This window comes from Oncorhynchus mykiss, chromosome 30 (genome assembly GCF_057628025.1).
Source record: "Oncorhynchus mykiss isolate SJ-2025 chromosome 30, ASM5762802v1, whole genome shotgun sequence".
Taxonomy (NCBI): domain Eukaryota; kingdom Metazoa; phylum Chordata; class Actinopteri; order Salmoniformes; family Salmonidae; genus Oncorhynchus; species Oncorhynchus mykiss.
The window spans coordinates 36,152,901-36,169,013 of NC_143051.1; the positions used below are offsets into that span (position 1 = coordinate 36,152,901).

General features: G+C 45.8%; 1 protein-coding gene across 1 annotated transcript in view; it reads left to right on the plus strand.

Annotated features, from left to right (window-relative positions):
• The first annotated feature begins 203 nt into the window (after positions 1-203).
• Positions 204-16,113, plus strand: part of LOC110488383 (uncharacterized) — an 86,248-nt gene continuing 70,338 nt past the window's right edge. Inside the window, exons 1-2 of the mRNA XM_036971163.2 lie at positions 204-1,385; positions 11,162-11,273. Coding sequence (XP_036827058.2) covers positions 1,213-1,385; positions 11,162-11,273 — 285 coding nt within the window. The 5' untranslated portion in view covers positions 204-1,212. The remainder of the gene's footprint in view (positions 1,386-11,161; positions 11,274-16,113) is intronic.

The following is a 16,113-nucleotide window of genomic DNA, read 5'->3' on the forward strand; positions in this document are numbered from 1 at the left end:
TTAAAGCTAATTTCCTTTAATTCTACACTTTTTACCATCGTTTATGACGTGTTCATATGCTATCTAGCCGGCCCTCGGCCTCCAGGGGGCCCTCAATCCTGTGTGCCTGTTTGATAATCCGGACCTGCTCTCAGTGTAGTGTTGCAGGTCTTTAGAAGTTGTATATATGAAATTGGGTAATTCCGAACTTTTTCTGTACAGCTATATTCTATTTTGTGCAACTCGAGCGGTTTCCCCAACCAGCTGTTCTGCGCAAGCTACATGGAGAAGCAGCACAGCTGGTAGGGGAAACTGCTCGAAGTTCTAGGGGGAAAAAATCGGAGCTCTAGGAGGAGGCCTGAGTTTCCGATTTGGAATTTCGAGTTGGATGACCTTTCAAAACAAATATTCCCAGTCAGAGCGTGTTTTTTTCCTGAGTTCTCAGTTTTCAAAAGCGTGCTGAAGTTGGAGGCAGGAGTTTTCCAAGTTGTCTTGGGTGCAGCATGATCCTCAAGTTTCCAACTTGGAATTTAGTGTTGGATGATCATTCAATCCGATTTTTCCCAGTCGGCACTCCGTTTTCTTCTGAGCTCCTAGTTGTCTTGAACGCACTGACGTCAGATTATCTAGCCAAAAAGCATATATGACATGTTATATTTGTCTGAAAATCGGTCTATCAATAGTCTGGCTCTGCTTGTGTCTATATTTGAGCGATTTACGCATCTGCATGCATGTGGATTTCCTTAAAATGCTTGGCCAACGCATCACAAGGGCTAGCTTTGGGCCACAACATCGGGAGCCTGTGTATTGGGTACAGCAGCAACATGGTGCGGTTCAGACAAAAGTTGGATTCAAACATGTATTTGATAGTGAGGGACACATTTGACTTTACGACTGGTAAATTGTTCCTACAGATTATACATATGCTTTTGTTGACAGGAAACTTTTTTTTGTGTGTGAAGTCGGCAACATTGTTATGGTGTTACTTTCCGTCGATACACACCGGAACGATGCACAAATCCGGGAGTCAAACCTACACTCCAATACACAGACTCCCGGTGTTGTCACTCATCTGTGCGCGACTGCGCGTGCAACCGGAGAGAGTGAAGCGCGAGGATCAGTTGTCATCTTGCTGTCAGCAGGTTCAGCTAAACTTGTGTTTTCCATGTCAAGATTCGTGACAAATCGGTGTTTTGCCAGATCTCGACCTCGTGTCCGGGAATACACGTAAAGATGGCGAAAAAGAGTAGTTCCAAAAAGTCATTCAAAAACTTGTTTTCTAAAAGCGAAGCCAATTTAACCGACCCGGTGGAGAAAGATGACGGTGGACGTAAAATGTTTAAACTCTTCAAATTCAAGAAAAAGAGGAAACCCAACAAAGATGAAGAGAAGCAAGTCGTCGCAGGGTAGGCTATGCCAAATACTTGAAATGGTTCCAGGATTTTCTTGTTGAAACAACATACTGGTTTGGTGGAATGACACCTGTCGTAAGGTTGCAATTTGAACTAATGGTCGTGATAACGTTACCATTATAATGTTCTACTGTAGTCCACAGACTTTGAATAGCACACTTTATTTATTTTGTGCATGACTTGAAATTAATCCACACTTTCGTTCTATTTGTTGCCCGCATCTCTAAACAGTGGGAACAATTAGGCTTAAAAATATATATGTGGCTTGGGTCTTCAGCCAGACCTTTCGGTTAGCCTACTGGCCCAACATTCTAACCTACCTTTCCCAGTAATTGACTGGATAGTTGACATTATGGTTCATGATATAGTATAACATTGCATACATCTGCAGGGTTTATTCCGTTTGTGCTGTAGCTATTTAAAATGTGTAATATTTAGTGGTTGGCTGTAGCTAGTGTCAAACTTCCGACCCTGGGTTTCAATGCCAGGACACTTCTAACAGAGGTAAGGTTTAATTGTCAGGGCTCCAGACCAACTTTTTCAGTTGGTAGCACCATCCCGTCGTTCTGCAGTGTAACACAATAGAAAAAAAATAGGAATAATCATCTTATTATGTGATTATAAAGTCATTCACAATGCTTTATTAAGAAGGGGACTACTCAGTTGGAATTCAATAAATAAAATAATTCAGTGATTGTCATGAATTTAAGGTTGACAAGTAGGCTATTTCTGTTATATTTTAGGCTACTTTCAAAATAGGGCCCAAAACACATTAGGTAACTAACTCTAAATATACAACCTACTGCTAGTAGCAATGTATTAATCAATAAATGTAATGTCCTAAAAAATACTTAGCACTTGCGATGACCGATGCACATTTCACACGCTCCATATTTGAAATCCATATCAGATATTTATTTGTAAAACAGTGCGTTTTGAGGTCTGTATTTAGCATTGAGAAACAAATACCTACAGAAAGCTGAGACCCTCCTTTCTATAATATGGACAACTGGTTGCTTCTAAATAATAATTATTCTAATGGTTGATGTTTTGCATGACAAGAAATGAAAAAGCCAGGTAGGAGTTATTGACAAGGTAGGAACCAAAGTGTTGGTCAGTGTTTCCCAGGGGACCCTAATTACATTTTAATAGATGTTACATTTAGACAAATATTACAGAATAGGCTCTCTGATTCAGAACATACTGTTCCGCAAACAACATGCTGATCTACACCACACTGAATGCAATTTACAACCTCTATTAAGCATAGGGTTGCAAAGGTCGGAAACTTTCCGGTAAATTTCTGGAAGTTAGCCCGGTAATTTTTGGAATTTTAGCATATAACAGTTAACTTTCTTTGTGGGATACACATAAGGCAATTCTAGGTCTTGTGGCATATTTTGGTTAAACTATCCCCAATTCAATGGAATTGCAACCCTCTGCATGCACAGTGCATTCTTCCATCACATGTACAGCTGATTCTCAAGATCTTGCACACTAATGAGATGCTATTGAGCCCACACTACTACACTGTCAGAGCCAAGAACTACATGCTTTCTGGTAAGTTTTGATTACAATACTGGGTGGGGTGAATATATTTTACATGACATACATTATTTTTTGTTAACTAGTAAATAGTAGCCTATAGCAAAGTGTGTTTAAATCATTTCTAACTTGTTAACATTTTCTGCTAGTTAGTTTTTGGTACCATGTGGGTTTTAGCATGCTTGAGCCTGCCAACTGAGGAATGTTAATTCACCTGTTTCCATACATGTTTCATTTTAAAACATTTATCTTACAAAGGAGCTGTTTAATAATCTAACTGCTTAACTATTTTTTTTTACCCATTTTTTTCTAATCTTTACAGGAAAATGCCACGGAGACTATCTGATGTGTGGAGACATTTCACTGCAGCTAATGTAGAAGGAAAAGCTGTGTACTTTTGCAAATACTGTGCCAAATCATATGTGAAGAATGCAAAAAAGATGCAGAATCATCTGGCCATGTCCATAAAGTTCCAGCAAGCAACTTCTGACAAAAGTCCCTCTACTTCTATTTGAGGTGAAAATTATGAATCGGACACCTTATCGATAGCAACAGCTCATGGTCCTCCTGGAATCAGAAGCTTTTTTGACTCAATGGAGGAACGTAGTCAGAGAAATGCTGATGAATGTCTTGCTCGAGCTGTGTATGCAACTGGTTAACCTCTGATGCTCACAGGAAATGTGTATTGGAAGAGATTTATGAATGTTCTTCGCCCAACATACACCCCTCCACCAGACATGCTTTATCTACTCATTTGCTGGATGCAGAGTTCAACAAAGTTCAAGTGAAGGTCAAGCAAATTATAGAGAAACAGACTGTATTGCAATCATCTCTGATGGGTGGTTGAATGTTCGTGGGCAAGGAATAATTAACTACATAATCTCCACCCCTCAACCAGTATTCTTCAAGAGCACAGACACAAGGGACAACAGACACACCCGTCTCTACATTGCAGATGAGCTGAAGGCAGTCATATATGACCTTGGACCACGGAAGGTATTTGCACGGGTGACAGATAATGCTGCGAACATGAAGGCTGCTTGGTCTAAAGTGGAGGAGTTCTACCCTCACATCACACCCATTGGCTGTGCTGCTCATGCATCGAATCTGCTCCGCAAGGACATCATGGCACTGAAAACAACGGATCCACTCTACAATAGAGCCAAGGTAATGGTTAGGTAGGTGAAGTGTCATCAAGATATAGCAGCATTCTCCCTCACCAAGCAAAGTGAGAAGAATAAGAGCACCACATTGAAGCTGCCCAGCAACACCCGTTGGGGTGGTGTTGTCATCATGTTTGACAGTCTCCTGGAGGGGAAGGAGTCTCTCCAAGAAATGGCCATATCACAGTCTGCTGATATGGACAGCCCCATCAAGAGGATCCTCCTGGATGATGTATTTTGAGAGAAAGTGGTATGCAGCCTGAACCTCCTGAAACCTATAGTAGTAGCCATTGCATGGATTGAGGGAGACAATGCCATCCTGTCTAATGTTCAGATTCTGCTTACAGATGTAAGAGAAAAAATCCGTACTGCCCTGCCCACTTCACTGTTGCTCCAAGCAGAAGAAACTGCAGTTCTGAAATACATTTTAAAAAATGTGAAGACTTCTGCCTGAAGCCCATACACGCCGCAGTGTACATGTTGGACCCCAAGTATGCTGGCAAGAGCATCCTGTCTGGTGCAGAGATCAATAAGGCCTGTGGTGTCATCACTACTGTGTCTCGCCACCTTGGACTGGATGAGGGCAAGGGTCTTGGCAGTCTGGCGAAGTACACTTCCAAGCAAGGGCTTTGGGATGGAGATGCAATATGGCAGTCGTGCCAACATATCTCATCAGCCACCTGGTGGAAGGGACTTTGTGGATCTGAGGCTCTTTGTTGCCTCCATCATCCTCCAAATCCCACCAATATCAGCCACCTCAGAATGCAACAGGTCCTTGTTTGGGAACACACACAACAAAGTACGCAACAGGCTGACCAATACAACGGTTTAAAAATTGGTGGCCATCAGGGCAAATTTGAGGCTTTTTGAGCCTGACAACGAGCCATCCTCAATAATGTTGGAAAGTGACAGTAAAGATGAGGCCTCAGAGTCTGATGTTCACAAGGTGGACATTGAGGAGGTCCAGGGAGAAGACATGGAAGCCTGAGACGAAGACAACCAAAGCTTTAGTTTCTAGACTATCATTTTATGTTGAAAACGTTTTTGGTAGATGCGATGGTTCATTCAAAATTCCCTTTTGTTGTTCAGTGAAATCATCCCATGTGAAGAGTCAACTCATTTAATTCAAGTTCAATTCGTAACTAAATAGTTGTTTTTATTTCTATTGGAAGGATTTAATCATTTGCAATTATGTCTAGTATGATAAGGTAAAAGGTTTATGTTTCTGTCCCCATATGATATTGTAAATATATCCAATGCAAAAAACATCTACATTTAAATGGCATTAATATTATTTTGCATATATTTTCGTTAATTCCCAGGGAAAGTTTCCACCTCTGAATATTCTCCAAAATGTGCAACCCTAATTATGCATGAAGCATATTGAGAATCTGACTGTCGATAAGTACTTAAGTATCACAATAGGAGGCTGTTCCTTCTCTTGCTAGAACAAAATACGTACCTGCTGCGTACCGAGCTGGTACCGACGAACCGGATGTTTCTACTTGTAGAATCGCAATGCTCCTCAGTCGCCCGATAACTTGGCTTTGAGCCAATGATAGAGCACAAATCTCCATGTGGGGGAGCTGACAGGAGTGACAGCAAAAAGGAAAAAAGTGTTGTGCTCGCTAGCGAATGGCACGCTAACGGTTTAGCTAGCGTTAGCTAGCGAGCTAAAAAAAACTGTCTATGGGCTGACACTTTGGGATTATGGAGAGTGAATTAAATTGTTTCTTCGTCATCTTGCTAGCTAGTTAACTAGCTGTGGCCATCTGGCTAGTATCAACAAGGGCTTTCTACAACAAAAGCAACATTAGCCCCACTAGCAAGCTAGTTAGCCAACATTGGAAAGCTTCAAAGGAAAATACAGAGGGAATAGCATTGCCAAACTAAGCTTAAGAATGGAACTCTACTGCCAATTTTTGTTTTAGAGTATTTCAACAAGGCTGATAGCTTCAATGTCGATGTGGTCGAACACAAAAGAGATTGACTGCTGACACTGTTCAGAGGTGCTAAGTACCCCCTGCACGCAAACGTTTGATAATTGTACTGGTATGTGGGATCCATTAGAGTAAACGTTTGCTTTGCTCTAGCTCAGTGCATTAGGTGCAATCATGTGGTTTTGTCGTTTTAGAAAGTGGCGGTTGACATCTGTTTTTATTGGCACCAATACACCAGGTCGCCTTATTTGAACAATCCCAACTATACACCTCAATTCCTGGATCAACAGCAAGAGTAAACATCTCCTTTTCATAGAAGAGTTCATTCAAAGGCAGGAGGGCCAAACCAGTAAAACAATGGAGTTGAGGTTTAGGCAGTGTTTGTTTTGGTGGTGTTAGTCACTTCCAGGGTATCAAGGGTAGTTGCCATGTTTGACTATTTAGTATAGACTTTGGTGATAAATCACTTCCTTGTGTTATAAAATACATTTTTACCAAGACAAATATGAGTATTCATGTTCTGAATCGTTCAGTGGGGTTCTTTCTCTAACATATCATTGACGTTATATCCAAAAAGTCCGATTTTTGTAACCTAATATATCCATTAATAATTACAGAGCCCTGTTGACATAGCAGTGCAGGTCACTCTGAACAACTTTTGAAGATTTTTGCATTTCGTGGTCGTCGTCTTCAAAGTTTTTTCAGTGTGTCGCAAAAGTAGCATGACATGAGCTGAATTTAGTCACCCGAATTCTGGCCATCAAAGATAAAAACCCCAATAACTTCTGAGCGGATTATGATAGAGGCATGAGGTCTGGACCATTGGTTTTCTTAGAGGATTATCTACACATAACCCACAACCCCTTCTAGTGAAACCACCTTTATCTCTTCAATGGGGAGTGGTGAAGGGGAAAGGTTTTAAGTACACATGTCTCATTGAAAATGGACATTAATCCCATATGTGAGACTCAGAACGACATAAAATACCATTACAATATCCAGTCAGCATTGCCAAAACCACACGGGTAAAGATGCTTCCAAATATAGAGCACTCCATGCCGTTTAGTCTAAAAATCCAGTGTGGAGTGTTAACGGAACTTATCACGTAGTGCTCAGAGCAGTTGTGTGACAAGAGGCAACCTGGCCTCAGCATAACCCTTTTTTCACAATTTTTAGAAATAAAATTTGTCTTGACACAACTCAAGGCACGTCCCACTCCATTCTGCCCTTGTGCGTAGCTTAGCTTCTTCACGGCCATCTGTCTAGCCAGAATTGTTGCTACATTATCTGTATCTAAGGAGGACTGTCTATATGGACATATTTATGCCTTAGCACAGAGAAGGGGCACAAAGAGAGATTGGGTACTTTTCCCACCACTTGTCCACACTCCCCTCTTCATAGTTCTACAATGGTAGCTAAATCAATAGTGAAACCAATATGTGCTTGATATTTTTTGACCCAGTACCTTCTCCCATCTCTGAAAGTTACGTTGCCTTCTATTGTTCATGTTTAGCCATTTGACTATTGATCCCAACTGTCATGTCCACTCAGTGACCCCGGTACACGAGCATTCTTGTATGCTCCACAATGCGTTTTCTGGATCTCGAAACGACGCTTCCGTCAACAGACCTTATTGGTTTACTGGGTGTGCAAATAAGAGTTTGTTGACCTGCAATTAAGGCATATCAGAAAGAGATAATAGTAGTTTACTCTGTAGAATTCTCATGTTTTATAGCACTGTATTTATTGCCCAACATTTGAGTTAAACAGACTGAGTCGAATAGATGTTGGGTGAAACTTCCTAGACTCCAACCGAACATCATATTATACATGCATGCTTGCACATGTGTCAATACCAGTCTCCCCCTTACTACTACACTGAACAGAAATTTTAAAACAACATGCAACAATTTCAAAGATGTTACACATAAGGAAATCGGGCAATTAAAATAGATTCGTTAGTCCCTAATCTATGGATTTGACTGGAAATACAGATCTGCATCTGTTGGTCACAGATACAGTAAAAGGTAGGGATGTGAATCAGAAAACCAGTCAGTATCTGGTGCGACCACAATTTGCATCATGCAGCGCGACACATCCCCTTTGCATAGAGTTGATCAGGCTGTTGATTGTGGCCTGTGGAATGCAAAGTTGCTGGATGTTGGCGGGAACTGGAACAGGCTGTCATATACATCAATCCAAGGCATCACAAACATGCTCAATAGGTGACATGTCTGGTGAGTATGCAGGCCATGGAAGAACTGGGACATTTTTCAGCTTCCAGGAATTGTGTACAGATCTTTGCAACATGTGGCTGTGCATTATCATGCTGAAACATGAGGTGATGGAGGCGGATGAATGACACGACAATGGGCCTCAGGATCCTATCATGGCATCTCTGTACATTCAAATTGCCATTGATAAAATGCAGTTGTGTTCGTTGTCCGTAGTTTATGCCTGCCCATATCATAACCCCTCCGCCACCATGGGGCACTCTGTTCACAACATTGACATCAGCAAACCATCTGTCATCTGCCTTGTACAGTTGAAACCAGGATTCACTCTCAAGAGCACACTTCAGTGGCCATTGAAGGTGAGCATTTGCCCACTGAAGTCAGTTACAATGCCAAACTGCAGTCAGGTCAAGACCATGGTGAAGACGAAGAGCACGCAGATGAGCTTCCCTGAGACGGTTTCTGACAGATTGCAGAAATCCTTCGGTTGTGCAAACCCAAAGTTTCATCAGCTTTCCGGGTGGCTGGTCTCAGACCATCCTGCAAGTGAAGAAGCCAGATGTGGAGGTCCTGGGCTGGCGTGGTTACATCTAGTCTAAGGTTGTGAGGCTGTTTGGACTTACTGTCAAATTATCTAAAAAGACGTTGGTAGAGAAATGAACATTCAATTATCTGGCAACAGCTCTGGTCGACATTCCTGCAGTCAGCATGTCAATTGCACGCTCCCTCAACTTGAGACATCTGTGGCATTGTGTTGTGTGACACATTTTAGAGTTGCCTTTTATTGTCCCCAGCACAAGCTGCACCTGTGTAATAATCATGCTGTTTAATCAGCTTCTTGACATGTTACAACTGTCAGGTGGATGGATTATCTTGGCAAAAGAGAAATGCTCACTTGACAGGAATGTAAATAAATGTGTGCACAAAATTCATGAGAAATACACTTTTTGTGCACATTGAACATTTCCGGGATCTTTTATTTCAACTCATGAAACATGGGACCAACACTTAACATGTTGCGTTTATATTTTCGATTACTATACACTGAACAAAACTATCAACGTATCATGCAACCGTTTCAAAGATTTAGCTGAGTATAGTTTGTTGTCAACCTTAATTAGATTATATACTGTGTGCATGTGATTCTATTAACGATTAAGGTTGGCATAACGCATTGTTTGAGCAGAACTTTAAAATCCCAAATTGAATTTGTGTAGAATAGTCTGAGCCCTTAAGGTGAGCCTTACAGTATATTAAATCATTTGAATAGGGAAACTGGGTGGCTCGGCTGGCCGTGAACCAATATACATGTATATCTCTATGCAAATCCTGAACTGTTAAAGCATTCTGTCTAGTTGCACTGAGGCGCTTCTCACTTTCTCCCTCTATTTCTGCCTATGCAGCTGAAGGAGGCACCTGTCACCTGCTCTTTAGGTATGCCCAGTTGAACAGCAGCCAAATCATGTCTTAGATAGGAAGATGTCGGTCTATGAGCCTTTATGTGAAGTCTTTATGAAGCCCACACAAGCAAGGCATTGTGCTTCTGTCAGGGTATACATGTCGCCAGGGAAGGATCTTGGAAGATGACATGACCCGTCTACATGCATCAACACTCTTCCCTCTGAGCCAGAGAAACCCCATGCTTGTCTTCTCTGTGTGATGATGGATGGACAGAATGATTGACAGGCCAAGCACTGCAGATGACTGCAGTATGTAGAAGACATTGAACCTGTCTAATTTTATAGCGCTCGACAGTCTCTCCTTAACAGCAGACATATACTGTATTTTAGGGAGGGATGCTGTACCCTTGAGGTGAAAATATGGAATTTGGAATTGGATCACTCCAATGGATCATCTGCCACTCATTCAACTTCACTCCCTTTACATGCAATACCTCATGACATTGGCGATGTCTGTCTATTGTAACAGAGATCATGTTTTTTTTATATACTGTATATTTTACTTGATATTTTATAAACAATACAAAACATACACATACAAACATCAACTACATCACACCTGCCCAGACCCACTAGCACACACCCCCATGGCCTTAAACGGCACCATTTTGTTTCTCTCTGTCGCCCACACACTTTCTATTTTTAGATAATAAAGCATTTGACCTTTCCATTGCGTTAACGACTGAGGATTGGTTGATTTCCAGCTTTTAAGTATACTATATATTTTTAAGATGATTAACGAGAAAGGTATCGTCCAACCAATCAGGTATCTCACTGCACCCTCATATGCCTTGTCTTGATATATGCAGACAAATTGATTAAAAGTGCATTTCCATTGTAATACTTCTGACAGCCAACTTTCTAACTCCGCACATAGCTTGTGAAGGCCAGATGACCTGGCCTGCACAAACACCCAACTTCAACCAAATTGAGATGGTTTGGGATGAGTTGTGCCGCAAAGTGATGGAAAAGCAGCCAACAAGTGCTCAGCATATGTGGGAACTCATTCAAGGCGGTTGGAAAAGCATTCCGGGTGATGCTGGTTGAGAGAATGCCAAGAGTGTGCAAAGCTGTCATCGAGGCAAAGGGTGGCTACTTTGAAGAATCTCAAATAATTCCATGTGTGTTATTTCATAGTTTTGATGTCTTCACTATTATTCTACTATGTAGAAAATAGTAAAAAAAATTAAGAAAAACATTTGAATGAGTACAGGTGTGTTCAAACTTTTGACTGGTACTTTATAAAGTATCAAATATTTTCTCAAGCAACCTGAATATGGTCCGTCTGCACATTCTAAAGGTGGTTTAGTGTTAATAGCTCAAGAGGTTTAAGCGCTAGAGCGAGTGGAATAATAAGTATGTAAGAAATCTAGAGTTGCCTTCAGCAAGCACACCTAATCAGGTTGTGTTTGTGTGTTTGTTCTCCAGTGCTGCTGAGACCAATGGATCAGGTGGTGATGCCCTGGGGAGGGATGCTGAGGACTGGCCTGATGTCAGTCACACCAAGAAGACCAGATCTCTGACTGCTCCTAGATCAAAGGTCAGTTAAGGCACCCGCATGCATCCCAACTGACACAGTTCGGTAGAGTTTATGCCTATATTTTGACGACATTTTGTGACGTTTCGGTGGAATTTGGTGAGGGGGTTTTCAGTTGTTCGGGCACACCACATTTTTTCTGAAGGCAAGCCGAAGTTCGGACCAAAGTCTACGCCCCTTCGTCGGTGATTGGTCAACAGTAGTGATTCTTCAATAAAGTACTTCTTGTCATTCAACGAGATGACTCGTTTTCATATTTTTCCATTGACAAATACTGCGCCAAACATCTTATTTACATGTAAAATTGTGTGACTAATATCTCTTTGAAACAAACGTCAAAATTAATGACAGATTTCTTGAGTTATTTTAGATTAATTCAGACTATTTTGAGTAAGTATATACTGGCTTCGGCACCTCAAAATGGAGAAACGAACACTCGTTTGGTTCGGCTCACCGAGTTCGACTAGGCGCCAGTCGAAATAAAGCTTGTTGATGCTTTTAGGGTCTGTAGATACAGTGCATTCGGAAAGCATTCAGACCCCTTCACTTTTTCCACATTTTGTTACATTACAGCCTTGTTCTAAAATGTATTCAATGAATTTTAATCTAATACCCCATAATGACAAAGCGAAAACAAGTTTAGACATTTTTGCAAACGTATTAAAAATAAAAAACATACCTTACTTACGTATGTATTCAGACCCTTTGCTATGAGACAAAATTGAGCTCAGGTGCATCTTGTTTCCACTGATCATCCGTGAGATGTTTCTACAACTTGATTGGAGTTCGCCTGTGGTAAATTCAATTGATTGGACATGATTTGGAAAGGCTGTCTATGTAAGGGACTGTCTATATAAGGGCCCAGAGTTGACAGTGCATGTCAGAGCAAAAACCAAGCCATGAGGTCCAAGGAATTGTCCTTGGAGCTCAGAGACAGGATTGTGTCGAGGCACAGATCTGGGGAAGGGTATCAAAACATTTCTGCAGCATCGAAGGTCCCCATTACTTTCAAAAATAAAAGTTATATTTCGATGGAAATATATGGGTAGCCATGAGAAAGAACCGCTGCCTCATATAGCAATCAACTATCGAGGATCGCTATGGAGCGCAATCAGGCGATGTAGGCTTGTACATTATCGTCCATCCTTAAAACAAACAAACACACACACACACTCCCTCTGTGTGGTTACAGTAGGCTAACGTATGTCATTGGTTTTAAGAACAGCAGTAACATCAGGCAGGATTTAGGCTACCAACTGCATGGCCAGTTGTAGTTCAATCTTGGGTGCAATGATCACGCTCCTGCACTGACTGTGTGGAGGCTCATTGATTTAACGTTACATTAGCCTACATGATACACTAGTAAAGTAATCAAATATATAGCTGTCGGCTATATTACCCACGACTTACCGTTCTTTGTGCAGCTTCAAATGTTGAGCAAAGGTTGGAAGAAATTGCGCCTCTGTCTGTAATTTTCTTCCCACATGTTTTGCATGTTGCAGTCCATTTTCTGTTGACTACAGCGTAGTCTTTTTTATCCGAAAATAATCATTTGGGGTATCATCTTTCCAAGGGATCCATCTGAATTCACCCACCGACGTTCCTCTGCACTGACGCACACCTTTTTCCCAACTGGCACAATTTGATTGGCTGCTGTCTGATTCAAACTGTAACCCATTAAATGAAGAGTTGATGCGCTGCACACTTTTTTAAATAGCATCATTTTTCATATTTGGGCTTGGAGAGGGTATCAAGTCAGGTTGAGTCAAAAGGCTCAAGTCCAAGTCAAGTCACGAGTCATTGGTGTTAAAGTCAAAGTCGAGTTGCAAGTCATCATATTTGTGACTCGAGTCCAAGTCATATGACTCGAGTCCACACCTCTGCTGTAAAGTAACAAAATGTGGGGAAAAGGAAGGGGTCTGAATCATTTCCAAATACGCTGTAAGTTTGTAATGTTGGTGTGAGCCACACCTGGGTTAAAATACTATTTCAATTACTTTCACATACGTTGAAATGTAAGTGTTTTGATATTTCTTCTTTGAAAATAAAAGCATTGGAATGTATTTAGAAATACACATGGAAAGTATTGGCATATATTTGAAAATACAAATACTTAAATACTCCAATTCATTTGAACCCTGGTGTAAGGGCGTTCGTCTGTAGGAGGAAGAGAAGCGGACCAAAGCGCAGCGTGGTGGTTATTCATGTTTTAATAAATCCCTACACATGAACAAACTAACAAAAACAAGAAATGTGCAAACGCAAAACAGTCCTATCCTGTGACAACAAACACAGTGACAGGAACAATCACCCACAAACACACAGTGAAACCCAGGCTACCTAAGTATGATTCTCAATCAGAGACAACTAATGACACCTGCCTCTGATTGAGAACCATACTAGGCCGAAACATAGAAATACCCAAATCATAGAAAAACAAACATAGACTGCCCACCCAACTCACGCCCTGACCATACTAACTACATACAAAACAAAGGAAATAGAGGTCAGAACGTGACAGTACCCCCCCCCAAAGGTGCGGACTCCGGCCGCAAAACCTTGACCTATAGGGGAGGGTCTGGGTGGGCGTCTGTCCGCGGTGGCGGCTCTGGCGCGGGACGCGGACCCCACTTCACCATTGTCTTAGTCCGCCTTATTGTCCGCCTCCGTGGCCTTCTCACCATGGCCACCCCTCTCAATGACCCCACTGGACAGAGGGGCTGCTTGGGACAGAGGGGCAGCTCGGGACAGAGGTGAAACAGCTGCTCGGGACAGAGGGACAACTGCTCGGGACAGAGGAGCAGCTGCTCGGGACAGAGGGGCGGCAGCAGCTCGGGACAGAGGGGCGATAGCAGCTCGGGACAGAGGGGCGATAGCAGCTCGGGACAGAGGGGCGATAGCAGCTCGGGACAGAGGGGCGATAGCAGCTCGGGACAGAGGGGCGATAGCAGCTCGGGACAGAGGGGCGATAGCAGCTCGGGACAGAGGGGCGATAGCAGCTCGGGACAGAGGGGCGGCAGCTGCTCGGGACAGAGGGGCAGCTGCTCGGGACAGAGGGACAGCTGCTCGGGACAGAGGGGCGGCAGCAGCTTGGGACAGAGGGGCGACAGCTGCTCTGGACAGAGGGGCAGCTGCTCGGGCGGCCCCTGGCTGACTGACGGCACTGGCGGCCCCTGGCTTACTGGCGGCACTGGCGGCCCCTGGCTGACTGGCGGCCCCTGGCTTACTGGCGGCACTGGCGGCCCCTGGCTGACTGGCGGCACTGGCGGCCCCTGGCTGACTGGCGGCACTGGCGGCCCCTGGCTGACTGGCGGCACTGGCGGCCCCTGGCTGACTGGCGGCACTGGCGGCCCCTGGCTGACTGGCGGCACTGGCGGCCCCTGGCTGACTGGCGGCACTGGCGGCCCCTGGCTGACTGGCGGCACTGGCGGCCCCTGGCTGACGGGCGGCACTGGCGGCCCCTGGCAGACGGGCGGCACTGGCGGCTCCTGGCAGACGGGCGGCACTGGCGGCGCTGGGCAGACGGGCGGCGTTGGCGGCGCTGGGCAGACGGGCGGCGTTGGCGGCGCTCGGCAGACGGGAAGCTCAGCTGGCGCTGGGCAGACGGGAAGCTCCGGCAACGCTGGAGAAAAGGAAGGCCCTGGTAGCGCCGGAGAGGCGGGAGACTCCGGCAGCGGCGCCGGACAGGCGGGAGGCTCCGGCAGAGGCGCCGGACAGGCGGGAGGCTCCGGCAGAGGCGCCGGACAGGCGGGAGGCTCCGGCAGAGGCGCCGGACAGGCGGGAGGCTCCGGCAGAGGCGCCGGACAGGCGGGAGGCTCCGGCAGAGGCGCCGGACAGGCGGGAGGCTCCGGCAGATGCGCCGGACAGGCGGGAGGCTCCGGGAGATGCGCCGGACAGGCGGGAGGCTCCGGCAGAGGCGCCGGACAGGCGGGAGGCTCCGGCAGAGGCGCCGGACAGGCGGGAGGCTCCGGCAGAGGCGCCGGACAGGCGGGAGGCTCCGGCAGAGGCGCCGGACAGGCGGGAGGCTCCGGCAGAGGCGCCGGACAGGCGGGAGGCTCCGGCAGAGGCGCCGGACAGGCGGGAGGCTCCGGCAGAGGCGCCGGACAGGCGGGAGGCTCCGGCAGATGCGCCGGACAGGCGGGAGGCTCCGGCAGATGCGCCGGACAGGCGGGAGGCTCCGGCAGAGGCGCCGGACAGGCGGGAGGCTCCGGCAGAGGCGCCGGACAGGCGGGAGGCTCCGGCAGAGGCGCCGGACAGGCGGGAGGCTCCGGCAGAGGCGCCGGACAGGCGGGAGGCTCCGGCAGCGGCGCCGGGCAGGCGGGAGGCTCCGGCAGAGGCGCCGGACAGGCGGGAGGCTCCGGCAGCGCTGGAGAGGAGGAAGGCTCTGGTAGCGCCGGAGAGGCGGGAGACTCCGGCAGCGCTGGAGAGGAGGAAGGCTCTGGACGGATGGGCCGGAGAGACAGCCTGGTACGGGGAGCTGCCACCGGAGGGCTGGGGTGTGGAGGTGGTGACGGATAGACCGGGCCGTGCAGGCGCACTGGAGCTCTTGAGCACCGAGCCTGCCCAACCTTACCCGGTTGAATGGTCCCGGTCGCCCTGCCAGTGCGGCGAGGTGGAATAGCCCGCACTGGGCTATGCAGGCGAACCGGGGACACCGTGCGCAAGGCTGGTGCCATGTAAGCCGGCCCAAGGAGACGCACTGGAGACCAGATGCGTAGAGCCGGCTTCATGGCACTTGGCTCGATGCCCACTCTAGCCCGGCCGATACGCGGAGCTGGAATGTACCGCACCGGGCTGTGCACCCGCACTGGGGACACCGTGCGCTCCACAGCATAACACGGTG